The sequence below is a fragment of the Cebus imitator genome, unplaced genomic scaffold, assembly GCF_001604975.1.
Source record: "Cebus imitator isolate Cc_AM_T3 unplaced genomic scaffold, Cebus_imitator-1.0 Scaffold512, whole genome shotgun sequence".
Classification (NCBI taxonomy): Eukaryota; Metazoa; Chordata; class Mammalia; order Primates; family Cebidae; genus Cebus; species Cebus imitator.
The window spans coordinates 1,185,802-1,202,329 of NW_016107827.1; the positions used below are offsets into that span (position 1 = coordinate 1,185,802).

General features: G+C 44.1%; 1 protein-coding gene across 1 annotated transcript in view; it reads left to right on the forward strand.

Annotated features, from left to right (window-relative positions):
• Positions 1 to 16,528, forward strand: part of SNTG2 (syntrophin gamma 2) — a 350,315-nt gene that overhangs the window by 267,367 nt on the left and 66,420 nt on the right. Inside the window, exon 13 of the mRNA XM_017514037.2 lies at positions 9,131 to 9,202. Coding sequence (XP_017369526.1) covers positions 9,131 to 9,202 — 72 coding nt within the window. The remainder of the gene's footprint in view (positions 1 to 9,130; positions 9,203 to 16,528) is intronic.

Below are 16,528 nucleotides of genomic sequence, written 5' to 3' on the forward strand. Positions count from 1 at the left end.
TGCACACAGCACACACACCACACCCACGCACACCACTCATGCACACAGCACACACACCACACCCACGCACACCACTCCTGCACACAGCACACACACCAGTCCTGCACACAGCACACACACCGCACACACGCACACCATGCACACACGTGCAGACCCTGGGGTGCTGGTGGACTGCATGTGGATGTGAGAGGAGGGACTCTGGCCGGTAGCGATGCTGCCGTTTGCTGAGATGGGGGCTCTGGGATGAGTGTGTTGGTGAGCGCTGCATCTTTATATGTTGGAAATGTTTAAAGATGTCTAAAGGGAGGTTTCTGAGGAGACTTGGATCCACCCGTCGTGAGTTCAGAGACGAGACCTGGCTGTCCATGTAAATTTTGGAGGTGCCCAGTGCAGAGAGCGCCCAAAGTCCATCTAACTGGACCCTTGATCCACAAGGAAGAAGCCAAGCCGCTCATTTCTTCTGGATCTGGATAATTTGTATCTTTTTCAACGGACAACAAAAAAGTGCAGGTTTTTATGAATATTCAATCCAAACGTTAGATTGAATTGACTTGTTTCATCTGCACACTCTCTAATGACTTCATAGAGTTTATAAATTTCTGGTGATCTCCAATTGTCGTTGCTAAATGTCACCTGTAAAATGAGAATAAAGGCCTGTAAATGCCTACCTGAGAGGATTGTAGGGAGATTAACAAACGATGATTTGTGTGGAGGTTTTCTCTCTTGATAAAACACTGGAAATGCGGCTTGGCTTCATGGACCGGGGAGCTGCCCGTGCCCGGTCCTGCTGCCCGCACCGTGTCCAGCATCACCTCTGACATCGATAAGATGCTGCCCGACTGCTGGCTGAGTAATCCATAACGTACGTACTGGAGCCTGTTGATGCTGGGTGCTGGGCTCAGTGTTTTGCAGAGGTCATCAAATCCTCTTTAAAGAGAATATCAAGGAGAAATCAGCCCTTCATATTTGTGCTCAGCCTGGAAGACAAGAGCAAAACTCCACTTCAAAAAAAAAAAAAAAGCTCTAAAAGCAGTGAATCTGGCAGACAAAATTGTCTATTAATATTCAGCAACTTCTCGTCGTAAAATCAACACACACAATATGGTGAGTGAATTCACATCTAAATATTTATAATTTATCAATATTTTTTCTGGCCTGACACTTTATATCCTGGCACTGATGGCAATTTGCCAATAGCAGTCTTACTTTGCCCAAATCTAAAACAACCTTTTGTTAAGATTTTAATATCGATATTTTAAATTTATTTTATCCTGACATGAAACATGAGTTTTTGGATGAGAGACAGGTTGCTCATCGCTCACAGAACGTCTCAGTGCTGGTTCACCAGGCCCTCACCCCAGAGCTCTGCGCATGCAGAGGTGTGAGCCATGGGAGAAGCACCCAGGGCCATGACTTAGAGCTCTAACAGGAAGCTCAGCACCCACCCGCCCTCCTTCCCACGGAAGGAGAGACTCCCTCTTACTGAGGCCAACCAGTCCTCTCTCCGGAGAGGAGGCCGAGGTCTCTGCTCCATCACACTTTGGAATATAAACCAAAGGCTTCTGGGGCGGTCCGGGCGAAATGTCCCTGAATGATTCACTGTTGCCAGCTCCCGTGGCCGGATTACCACACCATCATCCTTCACTCCTGGTGCCAGTAAGTTTTGCTCAGAAAGTCCTCACCATGCAATAACGTAGAAATATTCCCAGAGCCTTGATTCTCAGCAGTCTACATCAGAAAGTTTCAGTGAATTTTACAAGGACCCAAAGATGATCATGACAACTTGGGAAAGCTAAAAGATAAAGCCCTTTAAACGATGGCTTTTGAGCTTGTTCAAGATGAGGAGGAGGAAGGATATTGAAGGAGAAGAGAGAAAAGAAGGTGTATTAGTTCACACTCACGTTGCTATGAAGAAATGCCCAATACTGGGAAATTTATAAAGAAAAGAGGCTTAACTGGCCCACAGCTCCACAGGCTGTACAGGAAGTGTGTCTAGGGAGGCCTCAGGAAACTCACAATCATGGCAGAAGGCAAAGGGGAAGGAGGCACATCTCACATGGCGAGAGAAAGGGGAAGAGAGGGAGGGGAAGATGCCACCCACTTTTAAACAGTCAGACCTCATGAGAACTCTATTACAAGAACAGCAGCAAAGGGCAAATCCACCCTGTGATCCAGCCACCTCCCACCACGCTCCATCACCAACACTGAGGATTATAATTTGACATGAGATTTGAGCGGGGACACAGACCAAAGCGTATCGGAAGGGAAACGGGACAGAAGAATGGAAAGGATGAACGGGGTGTGGACAGGGCAGGTCTGTGATTCACAGCTCAGTTGCTCTGCTGAGGAGGGCCCAGCCCACCCTGGGGGGTTCTAGCCTCTGTCTTTCCCATGCCCCAGGAGATGCTGGAAGAGCTGGGATTGAAGCCGGGACTCTCAACTCCTTCTCACACACCCTACCCTCATTCGTTAGCTAGAGTATTTATTTCTGATTTGTACGTTGGAATCCAAAAAATGTTTCAGTTATTCCTGTTTTCAAACATCAATAAAATGTGTTAAAATATCTTGTAAAATCAGTTTTACAGAATTGTATGGCATTAACATATCAGCGAGGTAGCAACTGCCTCTGCATATGCAAGAAATATTAGCAGCAATTTTAAGAATATCAGTTAGGTAGGTGTATTCTATCGTTAAAAATATTTCTTAGAAAAATAATTCAAATGAAGATTTGTAGATGTAGCAAACTATAATGTTCCAGGGCCACATATTCATTGCTCTACAATAACATTCAAAGGTACCTAGATATGGCACCTTGTAATCTACAATTTCTGCTCTGTTTTAAGCCAGATGTGGCCAGATACTTAGAAAATTGTCAATGGTCATTGTCTGGAAAAATGTAGCGATGATATGCAGTTACAAAACCGCCCGTCTTGTCTACATCTCACAAAGCTTGGTTCTGTCTCTTTTGTTCTGCGCTGGTCTGGAGAAATCCAGGAATCAGCATGCCTCGTGTGTCCTTGCCGTGGTTTGGAGTCACTGCTCTGAGGAAGAAGCATGACGATAGGGCCAGTGGAACTCTCTCCCAACATGCAAAAGCATTCCTCAGAGAAATCAGCTGATAAAGTGCCTCAGAGTGGCTCACACTGCAGGCACCTCTTAAGGGTTTCGCCTGTTTTGACACAAGAGGTGCAGTCTTGAAAAATCATGTAAAATAAGCCTTGGTGACTGCATTAGGGAGCCATGGATTTCAGGAAGCATGGCCTGGAGTCAGTCATCTACAAAGTAAGGAATTTGTCTGCACGATGAACAGTGATTGAACAGGCTTCTGCTTTGCACTTCACAACGCCTGCTTCCCTCCCACTTCCAGTCTTCCTTTCCTTTTAAAAGCTGTCAGGCTTCTTACCCTCAGGCTGTTTTCCCAGAAGACCACCACATCAGAGTCCCCTCATAAAACAGCAATAACATCAATGTATGTTGTAATCACCTGGGAATTCTTCTTGAAAACACAGGCTCTGCTATGGCAGGTCTGGTGCAGACGTGAGACTTGACCTCACTAACAGGGACCCAGAGATGCCGAGGCTGTTGCTGGCCATGCGCACTTTTGGGAGTCACGATTGATCCATCAACAGTAAATTTCTTTAAAATAAAAAGTCAGGGTCTCTGAGCCTCACTCCAGACTTGCTAAATCTGGACCGCTCAGATGGGGTGCAGGGATCTGCATTGGCAGGTGACGCCTGGCCACACTCAGGCACAGCACAAACATGCCAGGAATGCCGGCTTCAGATCAGCACTGCAGGGTTTCAGTATTGCCACTGCGTCATGGACTGCACACACCTCCAATTTTTAGCTTCACATTAATCTTCGTGTGTGTGTGTGTGTGCGTGTGTGTGTGTGTGTGTGTGTGTGTGTAAAAAGCTATATATGTGTAACTATATGTATTAATACACATACGTATGTATAGCCACACGTCGCTTCAGGACAGGTATATATTCTGGAAAATGCATACTTGGGCAATTTTGTCATTGTGCAAACATCATAGGGTATACTTACAGAAACCTAGATGACCTGTATGCTTCTATTTATGTATATTTTCATACAGAAAACCAAATGGTCCAGTCCCATTACTGAAGATGAGTCTCCTCCTGTAGTTGGTCTGCAAGGCCAGTACCAAGTTCCATCGATGGGTTTCTGTCTGTGCTCCATTAGAACCTATGGGGTCACTGTGGCCTATGCGGTCCATTGTTTTTTTTTTTTTAAATTTAATTTTATTTATTTTATTTTTTTTCCCCATTTATTTTATTGCATTTTAGGTTTTGGGGTACATGTGAAGAACATGCAAAATTGTTGCATAGGTACACACGTGGCAGTGTGATTTGCTGCCTTCCTCCCCATCACCTACATCTGGCATTTCTCCCCTTGCTATCTCTCCCCAGCTCCCCATCCCCCACCGTCCCTTCCCCTATTTCCCCCCAACCGACCCCAGTTGGGGGGAAATAGGGGAAGGGACGGTGGGGGGTGGGGAGCTGGGGAAAAGTGTCATGATGTGGTGCATGACTGTACACACACCTGCACGCACACACACACATACACACAGTCCATTGATGATGGAAGTGTGAGGTGGTGCATGACTGTACACACACCTGTGCATGCACACACACATGCACACACACACAGTCCATTGTTGACAAAAGTGTCGTGATGTGGTACATGACTGTATACACACCTGTGCACACACACGTACACAGTCCATTGATGGAAGTGTGAGGTGGTGCATGATTGTACACACACATTTACACACACACGCACATAGTCCATTGATGATGGAAGTGTCATGATGTGCATGACTACATACACATGCACACAGTCCGTTGATGATGGAAGTGTGATGTGGTGCATGACTGTACACACACATGTGCACATACACGCACACAGTCCGTTGATGATGGAAGTGTAATGTGGTGCATGACTGTACACACACGTGTGCACACACATGCACATAGTCCATTGATGTTGGAAGTGTCGTGATGTGGTGCAGAAAGGATCACTATCAGGAAGGCACCGCGGCTGCGTGTCAGCAGTGGGAGCCCACAGCAGGACCGCTGGGACTTGGGAGGCGGGAGGGAGACCTGCAGGGACTGTCAGGAAAGGCCTCGGAGCTGGGACTGAGCTGAGCCCTTAAGAAGCCATGAGATTCAGGTAAAGAAGGAAAGGACAATGAAGAGGAAGACCTGATTCTTTTTTTCATTTTTAATTAACAGACTTGTGTTTTGGATGATTTTAGATTTACGGGAAACTGAGTGGAAGGTGGGGAGTAGCCCATGCCCTTCACCACCCCCACCTCCCTGTTCCTAACACCTGCAGTCTGTGGTGCATTGTCACAGCGGGGAGCCAGTGTGGATACATCCACACTTATCAAGTCCATGTGGCTCCACGGGGGTTCCCACAGCTCTCAGGGTGGCAACATTTTCTTCAAGTCCAAAATGGAAGTGGTTCCATCCGAAGGCTGAGCACCTTCTGACCTGTGTCTCCAGTCGAGGCACATTCTCTTCCCTGAATCAGTCATGGTGGTGAAGACAGTGAGAATTCTGGCCTGAAGTGTGTGCAGACTGACTGCACCTCGCCTCCCTGGGCTGGGGGCACAGTCATAGCTCTGGGAGCAGAGAAGGGATCCCCAGGGGGAGATGCGGCCACTGGCAGGAGGCAAAAAAGAGTAGAAGGAAGGCAGGACTGCAGCAAAACCAGCAGACGCCACTGGGACGAGCAGGAAGGGGCTTAGTAAACATGACGGATACAGCGGAAGGTGGAAGAGACTGGACCTGCCTTCTGCAGGTGGCAAAGAGCACAGCCTCCTCCAAGCCTGTCTTAGAACAGGGCTCTAGTCCCCGCTGTTCTGCCACATATTGATGATGCAGACTAGGTAGCATTCAGTGTGACGTAATGCAGTGATCACAGCACTATGACAGTGGTGAAAACATAATGCAATCTATGATACCCATCACAAAGATGAAGCTTACGAAAACCAAAGCTCCACACGGAAATGCTAAGCAATAGTAACAGTTGTATTTTTGAATGACATTCAATGGCATGGGATAATGCTGACATTACAAATTATATTTTGAAAAGTATAAAACCATGAATGTGTATAAGGTATATTAACAGCAACAAGGAACTGTTAAAAGGAAGAAGTCCCTGACTAGGGTGTTCAGTGGGAAGGTGTCTTGAATAGCATGTTTAGTGGGTAGATATCTCTGAATAGGGTGTCTAGTGGGTCGATTTCTCTGAATAGGGTGTCTAGTGGGTAGATTTCTCTGAATAGAGTGTCTAGTGGGAAGGTGTCTCTGAATAGGGTGTCTAGTGGGAAGATGTCTCTGAATAGGGTGTCTAGTGGGAAGATGTCTCTGAATAGGGTGTCTAGTGGGAAGATGTCTCTGAATAGGGTGTCTAGTGGGTAGATGTCTCTGAATAGGATGTCTAGTGGGTCAGTGTCTCTGAATAGGTTGTCTAGTGGGTAGATGTCTCTGAATAGGGTGTCTAGTGGGTCCATGTCTCTGAATAGGCTGTCTAGTGGGAAGGTGTCTCTGAATAGGGTGTTTAGTGAGAAAGTGTCTCTGAATAGCATTTTTGGTGGGAAGATGTCTCTGAATAGTGTGTTTAGTGCGTAGGTGTCTCTCAATAGGTTGTTTAATGGGAAGGTGTCTCTGAATAGCATGTCTAGTGGGTAGATGTCTCTGAATATGGTGTCTAGTGGGTAGATAGCTCTGAATATGGTGTTTAGTGGGTAGATGTCTCTGAATAGGGTGTTTAGTGGGAAGATGTCTCTGAATAGGGTGCTCAGTGGGTTGATTTCTCTGAATAGGGTGTTTAGTGGGTAGATTTCTCTGAATAGAGTGTCTAGTGGGAAGGTGTCTCTGAATAGGGTGTCTAGTGGGTAGATATCTCTGAATAGCATGTTTAGTGGGTAGATGTCTCTGAATAGCGTGTTTAGTGGGTAGATGTCTCTGAATAGCGTGTTTAGTGGGTAGATGTCTTTTAATAGGGTGTCTAGTGGGAAGATGTCTCTGAATAGGGTGTCTAGTGGGTAGATATCTCTGAATAGCATGTTTAGTGGGTAGATATCTCTGAATAGGGTGTTTAGTGGGAAGGTGTCTCTGAATAGGGTGTCTAGTGTGTAGATGACTCTGAATAGGGTGTCTAGTGGGTAGATGTCTCTGAATAGGGTGTCTAGTGGGTAGATGTCTCTGAATAGGGTGTCTAGTGGGTAGATGTCTCTGAATAGGGTGTGTAGTGGGTAGATATCTCTGAATACAATGTCTAGTGGGAAGGTGTATCTGAATAGCGTGTTTAGTGGGAAGGTGTCTCTTAATAGAGTGTTTAGTGGGAAGGTGTCTCTCAATAGGGTGTTCAGTGTGTAGATGACTCTGAATAGGGTGCCTACTGGGTAGATGTCTCTTAATAGGGTGTTTAGTGGGTAGATGTCTCTGAATAGGGTGTTTAGTGGAAGGTGTCTCTGAATAGGGTGTTTAATGGAAGGTGTCTCTGAATAGGGTGTTTAGTGGGAAGGTGTCTCTGAATAGGGTGTTTAGTGGAAGGTGTCTCTGAATAGGGTGTTTAATGGAAGGTGTCTCTGAATAGGGTGTTTAGTGGAAGGTGTCTCTGAATAGGGTGTTTAGTGGGTAGATGTTTCTGAATAGGGTGTTTAGTGGGTAGATGTCTCTGAATAGGGTATTTAGTGGGTTTCTTTTTGCCTTTAGAGTGATAGCTTCCACATAAGCAGCATTGTCGTAACTGGGAAGTTGAAAATGGTAGATCCATCATTATGTATTTTCCAATAATCGAATGAGCACCTGAGCTCTGACCTTAGCTAGTTCCATAAAACACTGGCCACGGTGGGAATGGGAGGAGTGGAGAAGCAGAGGCAGGTGCAGTGTTTAGGAATCAATGGGCAGGTCTGCGGAATTCAGGGTGGTGGTTTACTTCAGGCCTCCATCAGTATGGCTCCCCGGCTCTCCAGAGAAAGGGTGCTGGAGTCTTTGGCTTTTTAACTCTCAGATAAGCACCTGAAACTCTCCCTAGCAAATTCAAGATGTAATTCTTTCACTTGAATACTAGATCCAAAAATTACCTTAAAGTTAGTATCCTAATTGGTCATTCTCACTTTCATATTGTTCCCTTTACTTATCATTTTATGGCTTAAATCACAATAGCAATGAGTTGACTCTCGGGCAATTAAATATTAAGTGAAAAACTATTTGTGTGATTTTTCACGTTTCAGTTTTAATGACTTTAAAATGTCTTCAGAAGTTTGTTTGGTTTGATGATTACCGAAAGGTCACCAATTAATTAAAGACAAGATAATTTACATATTTCAAGGACACTGTTTAGTGTACTTTTGATTATTTTTACTGGTTGAAGGAGTAAGTGCAGAATGAGCAATAAAAAACATCAAATTTGTTATGCTGTTGAATATTTTAGATTTTTCTGCATGAAATATTTTAACTTAGAGATTATATATGTGAACTTGAATTGTAAACTGTACAGCATCATTCAAAAGAGATTATTTTGGTCATTATTATTGTTAAAATCATTGTGAACTACAACAGGTCAGATCAATGAAAAATGTATTCGATTACATTGGTTAGTAAGTTTTTCATTCGTTTCTAAAATAGAACTAGTTTACTTCTAAAAAGCAAAAGACCATCTACATGGTATTTTGTGTCTATTTTTAGAATCCAGCAAAATTCACTTTCACATGCATTAAATGTTACCTAAAATTAATCCCTAATTTAACCTAAAAGGAATCCAACGTGATTTTCTAAGGTAAGCTTAATTGTGTGTGATAGGTAAGGTATCACAGATATCTACGTAATCTATCTAAGATACGATGGAAGGAAATAGACATTCTGCTGTCGATAATGGATCTATTATATTTGCCACAAAGTGACAGAGATGAGGGTGTGGTGACTCATCAAAACTCACAGCAGGACGTACAGTTCAGTGCTACCCATTATGCTCATGGGGCTTAGGATTTCATTGAGGTGGAGACACATGCAGTGACACTATTCTAAATTTTCAAATTTTTAAGCCAAAAGTAGCATGCTGCTTTTCATGGGACGTTTTCTGTTTCTTGCAGGTGAGCACATTCGACTGGGTACGAGCAGAAAGGACCTATAACCTCTGTGAGGTGCTATTTAAAGTTCACAAGGTGGGTATCTTTCACGCTGTAGATACTTACATACAAATAAGGTACTCCTTGGGCTTGCAGGATGAGAGAATTGTTGGTTCCGCATGGTCCATTGAAATCGTAAAATCTGAAATAGTAAAATAATGTGACGACCTGGCCCCATCCCCCGTCCGCCCCGTACCTGGATTCTAGCTGCCATCCTGCTGCTCACTAAGGCAGGTGAAAGGATGTGTGAGGGTGTCTGTGTATATGTGGTTTGTGGTGTTTGTGTGTGTTTTGAGAGAGAGATGTTTTAGGATGTCGAATGACAATAATTTATTCCAGGAATGTTAGTTTTTGTTGCTGCTGCTGCTGCTATTATTGAAATTGTTTTCAAAAAACCAGATACAGACTTTCCCCAGGGTCTGGCCAGTTTCCTGGTCGTGGTTCCTAGGGTAGGTAGGGACTGGGCCCCCCTCCAGGGCACGCCCCTTGCTGGTGGTGCTGCCCAGAGCCTGGAGGTGCCACATGGCCCCGGCCCAGGCCCCAGCCACGTGACCCTAGAGGGATCTCCACAGCAAGGCGATGACATCCTCGCTCACCATGTCCTGGCGCCGCTGTGTCCTGGCATGTGCGTGACTCAGAGTGTCACGTAAACAAACCACCTGTGTCTTTTCCACACAGGAACGCAAAACAAAGACAAAGCATCTATTAAGTGAAAGTTTAAAAATACACACTTTTTAGTCTGAGAATTTGACCATAAAGAGTTATCAGTCAAAAGTTAGACGTTGTGAATAAAGATTAGTCTTTCAAAGTTTGGTTTGTTTTCTTGAATTGAAAATATCCTCAAAAATAATTCTATCTGTAGTTGCTTTATTTGAAATTTAATTCAGGGATATCCGATGGCCTTTAATGGAAACATGTGCGAGGGAAATACATTCCCATAACAATATTTTCAAATGATACATTTATTTCCCATTTTTGGAACATTTATTTGGACCACATTTTTCTGCATTGTTCCTATTTTTGTTGAATACGGTAATGAAGGAGATGAAGGAAAAGGCCGGATGTATTTGAATTAAGGCTCCTAATTACAGGTTGTAATAAACAATAATAAAAATAAAGTCATTGATCAGAAAGTGAACATTTCTGTGGTAGGCATATTCATTAAAAAATGGAAGAAAATAAAATAAAATATTAACTGTGTTTTTTTCTCGGTGATGGCTCTTCTCACTGTTGTTGCCGTCATTTTGAAAATTATTCTGTTTTCTAAATTATCTGTAGCAGGAATGCATTCTTTTTACGATGGTAAAAAGGAAGCTTTATGTTGACTTCAGCCTCTTGGTATTAGGTGATACGCATGCCATTTCATTTGTCACAGTTCCACAGAGGAATTCGTAGGATTCTCGGCCTTTTCCTTCCTTTGTGTGGGCTCCTCCTCAGCACGTTTTTGCTTCCTCCCCCTCTTGTTTCAGAGGATTCTCCTTCCGTGCACCTGAGACGTTCTTTAAGCCCTGGGGTGCCTTTGAGAGATTGTTGTATCTTATATGTGTGGTTCATTGGTAAGCTGTAGAGCCACCTCATTTTCCCAGGAAGACTGTAAAAAAATATTTTAATCAGTGAATATTCTGTGATGTGTTTATGAAATCATGAAGTTAGCCAGTAGAATGGCTATGGCAAAGGTATTGAACTAAAAGTGGGGTAGATAATAATAAATCTATGACATTCAATATTTTTCAAAAAGATTAAATTCTATGAGTTAAATGTCCTATTTGGAAGTCTTAAAATAGTGATCTTACAAAATCGTATTGCCTGCTTTTATACACATTTAGTTGCTGATGTTTATCATCTAGCATACATAAATTTAAAGGTAAATACATTCAATTCATTTTCAAAACTGTAAATAGATATGTGAGTATCATAAGAACTAGCACTTTTTCATACAGATTCTTTAAATATCCATAATTACCATTTCAAAGTCTAGTCATTAATATTTAGACCCGAAATCAAATTCTGAAGTTGTGATTTTGTTTTTTCTCTGATACTTTCTCCTCTCTAAAAATTACTTTCCCCAACTCTTAAAATTATGTGTTCTGTATTTCAACACTCATCATAAAATAGATGAGAAAATTGCATCAATCAGCCTTGATTGCAGTCATGAGCGAAATGATCAACAGCCTCGGTGCAGCATGGCAGGAAAGCACCCTGGACACCTCAGAGCGTCTGGTGTGACATGCATGGGTGGGTCCTCTCAACTTGAAGATACACCATTAAGGTTTTCAGGAGAGGTCCCTGTTTTCATGTTTGGTAGAGGATCTTGGTAATGAGAGCTGTCTTTATTGACTACTTCCCTCGGAGCCTCGCTGAGCACGTAGCTGTGTCCCTGAGTTAATTCTCTCCACACCTCAGGAGATTCTGTTTTGTAGCTGAGAACTCAGAAGGAGCAAGTGCGCGAGGACCTTCCAGAAGCCAAGCAGAGGCAGGGATGGGCCCAGACTCACTCGGCTTCCAAGCTCGGCGCGAATCCTGCTTATTCCACATGCTAGAAGTGGTGGTGTTCTGGGAGTCTGTCGCAGGTGGACATTTAGAGTTCTCGAACGTGTTCTTCAGGCATCTCCGGCGTAGTCCTGTTTGGATCATTACAACACTGAGAGGAAGAATTCCTAAATGATTTTCCTAAAGCCATGTCAGGACAACATGACACCAGAGTTAAAGGTGAAGAAGGCAAGAAGACCTTGTTCAAGTATATTATGACAGGAGAGAAAGATTAAACTCAGCTCCACTGAAACAGGGTGAGAGGGTTTCTGCAAGTTGGGCTGGGGAGGCGATTAGGGCCATCAGTGTCTGTTAATTGGCCTCCTGAAAAGAAACAGAGAGCTTCTCCCATCTTCATGACAGGAGATGGTTTCACAGCTTAGAGCCAGGCACTCACCAAGGCTGTGCCCAGCCTTCCACGGGGACGGGAGATGGTACCATCTTCCCAGTGACCACATTTTGAAGGGCTGACTCCCAGCTCCTTGAGAAAGACAGTCCCGGCTTGTACAGCCAGCAAGACACTTCTAGAAAGATTTAGGTCTGAAGTGGCAGAGAAAGAGCATACAATAATACGTTTTCTAAAGCAAATGCTCTACGGATATGGAGTTCAAGGTCCCAGAGACAGGAAGAAGCCCGACCAAGGCTGAGTCCAGATGAGGTGGCCTGAAGGCCTGGCCAGCCGCTCACTGACTTGACAGCGAGCCGCTGACCTTGATCTCCGGTGCTCAGGTTTCCAGGTGCTTCAACACCCTGCAGTGCACAGGGGCCAAGCCAGTGTTTTCAAAGGAGCTACGGAAATACCTGGGGAAATGAGCTACATAGGAATAATTAATTTTACTTACAGAGAACTTACAACACATTCTTTGTGAGGCTGAACAGTGGGAAGACAGCCTGTCGCTTGATCAAGCAGTCTTACTCCTCAGAATTGACCCTAAGTAAGTTGTTCAGAGGAATCAAAGAGCTCCTTAAATTAATGATATTTGAAGAATCATCAAAAGACCATTAAAATATTTAAAATCTTACAACATATTTTAAATATTATATTAAAAATGTATACAATTATATGTACAAAGTCACATTGCATGAAAGAGAATGTTATTAATTATTGTCCTATTAATGTCAATTATTAAGGTCAATAATTATTGACATATTTTTAAAAATCAGATAAAACAGTAGTAAGAAATTTATCTTTTACATTCTCTTTATTATTGCTATAATTGTTTCATAGTAAATATTAATAGAAAAAATATATAATTTTAAAATACAGCCCTTTTTGTTTGTTTTTTTCAGGAAAAGGAACATAAGATGATGTCTTGCAGTCCTAGGTGGGGATGGGCATTCTTCAGTAGTGGGGGCAGCTGGAAGTTCTTTCTGGGTATTGCCATAGCTGACCTTGCCAGGGCCAGGGAGCTGCAAAGCACACATCAAATCTGCGTGTATGGCATGGCTCAGCATTGCCTTAGGACGATGTTTTTAATGACAACAGGTAGTGAACTAATGTGAATCCAGCATGTGTGGACTGCGTGCCAGCTGTTCCGTCATGTGAAGTCGGGACAACATTTTTGTCGTGATTCCATTTGATAGCTCAAAAATGGAGATGGAGAGAAGTGAATTGCTCAAAGTGAAATAGCTCATACTGGACAAAGAAAGTCCTCAGATCTTGTCTGTCTGATTCCAAAACATGGCTTTCTTCTGTTATAATACACAGCTGCCCCAATATAGCAAGTGATCAGAAAGAAAACACAGTTGGCCCTTGGACAGCAGGGGTTGAGCTGTGTGGGTTCACTTATATGCCAATTGTTCTGCATAGTGTGTTGGAAAAATTTTGAAAATAATTTAATGATTTTAAAAGCCTCTAAGACAAACTGCATAGCTTAGAAATATCAAAATATTAAGAAAAAGAGATGTGATGAATTCATGTAACACATGTAGATGCTAGTCCATTTTATCATTCACTCCTGTCAAATATAACTAAATCTATTTGGCACCATCTGCAGTGGAGAGAAATGTGGAAAGAGGTAAGACACAGCGGTAAAGCGTTCTGCCCACAGGTCACTGCAGCACGTACTGTCCCATGATGATAATCTTTGTAGCCACCTCTTCCTGCTGTTGCAGTGAGCTCAAGTGTTGGGGTTCTGAGTGAAATGTCTTAATCATCCCCATGAAAGCAAGTTCTCTCTCCAGTAAACTGCAGACCAGGGTAACAGGTGAGCTCACCAGTGCTGTGTACCTCCCCTCCATCGTGATGAGTCCAGCAACATAAACTTGAATAAGACCCTGGGACCCACGCTAAGTGCCACGGGGGATTTGCCAGTGCTCCTGGGAGGCAGGAACGTCACAGCAGCACCAGAAAATCTGAACCGCTTCTGTACATCACGGATGGAGGTCTGCAGATGCAGCTGCCCCTATCTCAGGCCATTCATCTTATAAACAGATGGTATAAACTTACCGTGTTAGCAAATGCAGTGCAGTGTCACGAGTATACCTTCTCTACCCTGTGGCTTTCTCAATAGCATTCTCTATTCTGTATCTTACTTGCTTAATTCATTTATTTATTTAGAGATAGGACCTTGCTATGTCATCCAGGCTGGTCTCAAACTCCTGGGCTCAAGCGATGCTGCCGCCTCTGCCTCCCAATCAGTTGTGATTACAGGTATAAGCCACCGTGCCTGGCTGCACTTTTTATTCTAAGAGTGTGGTATATTATAATGTACAGAATGTGTGTCAATTGGCTGCGTTATTAGTAGAGCTTCTGATCAACAAGAGATTAATAGTAATGATGTTTTAGGGGAGTCAGAAGTTATGCGTGAATCTTCAGCTGTGTGAGGGTCGGTGTCCCCAGCCCCTGGGTTGTTCAAGGCCCAACTGTAATGAGCCATTCAACAGGGGGATGTGTGTTGCCCACATAAATTTCGTCCGAAAGTTTTTCTGTGTCAGTTTTGATATTTAAGTTCACTGAATAAAGAGATACTGTCTGCACCGCAAGGCCAGTGGTAAATATGTTGTTTTGGTTTGTGACGTGTAACCCTGTAGGTTCCATGTATCCCAGCTGAGGGAGAGGATTCAGGGGCCTCCAGATTTGAAGTGCAGTTTCTGGACTCAAGGCTCACTTAGGGTTAGCAATGTGTGCACCCCACACCCATTCACATACATACACATTCATGTGCACACACATTCATGTACACACCCATTTCCACCTGTACACATCCATTCATATGCACACCCATTCATTTACACACATTCGCATGCACACCCATTCACATACATACATTCACATGCACACACATTCACGTACACACACATTCATGTGCACACATATTCACATACACACCCATTCACATACACATTCACATGCACACACATTCACACACACATTCATTTGCACACCCATTCACGTACACACATTCACGTGCACACACATTCATGTACACACACATTTCCACCTGTACACACCCATTCATGTGCACACATTCACATGCACACCCATTCACGTGCACACCCATTCATGTGCACACATTCACATACACATTCATGGGAACACACATTTCCACGTGCACACACCACAAGGCATTTGGTGTCTGGATGATGCACAGGGGTGAATGTACAGTGCTCTCTGTGACCAGGGGCCTCCTGCAGAGCTGTCTGAGAGGTCAGGAGAGTCAGGGCAACCCCCGGAGAGGCCAGGAGGCCACCCCAGGTACCTCAGTCAAAGCTTTACCTCAAACCTGTGCCTGGAGTGCGTATGTCAGCATATTTCAAGTAAAACAATTTGGCCAGCTTCTGAGTTCATGTGGATTTTGGGACTGGACCTTGCTGGTAAATATGAGTGGGGAGCGTCCAGCTTGGCTGGTTGGCATAAGTAGAGACGCCTCAGAATCATGATGGGAAGACCCAGCAGGTGGGCGGCTCCCCTTCCTTTCTGCTGCTGTATGCAGGGCTATGGGTGAACATCACATTCTCGTTCAGGACACTGGAAGCCCCAGCCCAGGAGTCTCCCCTCATTTCCCTTCATTGGGGAGAGACTGGTCAGTGAAATTGATGTTGGGGCCTAGTGTCCCAGGAGGGTGTCTGGGGTGGGGGGCTCTTCAGGGTGGGTCTGTGGGACGAGCAAATGAATGGATGAGCTGAGAATTGAAGTGGGACAGAGAAAGAGAAAGAGAGAGACAGAGAAACAGACATAAAATGCAAAGAGATTGAAACGGAGACAGACAGAGACAGACAGAGACAGGGCGGCGTCAGCCGGGTACTGAGTGCATGTTCACCATGCACCTCCATGCTGCTGACCTGGTAACTGTGACAACTGGGACCCCCAGACTTTCTCTCCTGCCCTTGAGAAAGTGAATCCTGAAGTGGGGTATAACCTCGCAGAAGGGGAAAGAAGTGGGGAGCACTCCAGGTTGTTCTGTGTAGCACAGGCTGGTAGCATCCGAGTCACCTTGGTGGTCATGGATAAATCTGTGATTAACAGACATGTTGTAGGTAACTTACATCTCTGGGTTAAATAATTACCCAGAAATGGAACAGGAGTCCTTTGTGTGCCTTGAGAATATGACTCCCTTTGCCAGGCCTTTGGGTTAGCGGAATGGGCTCCTGGGTGGCCGTGGCCTCATCGTGCTTCAGAGGCGTTCTGGGCACTGGGTCCCTCATCTCAGGACAGGGGACATGCAGGAGAGCAACAGCCAGTAACTCTACAGAGACTCGGGGGCTCAGAGGACACAATGCGTTTGAGTGGTGCTAGTGTTTCGTTTTTGGTTTTATGATAAACACAAGCATCAATGTCTCAAGACTTTCATCTGTATCTTTTTTTTTTTTTTTTTTTTTTTTTTTTTTTTT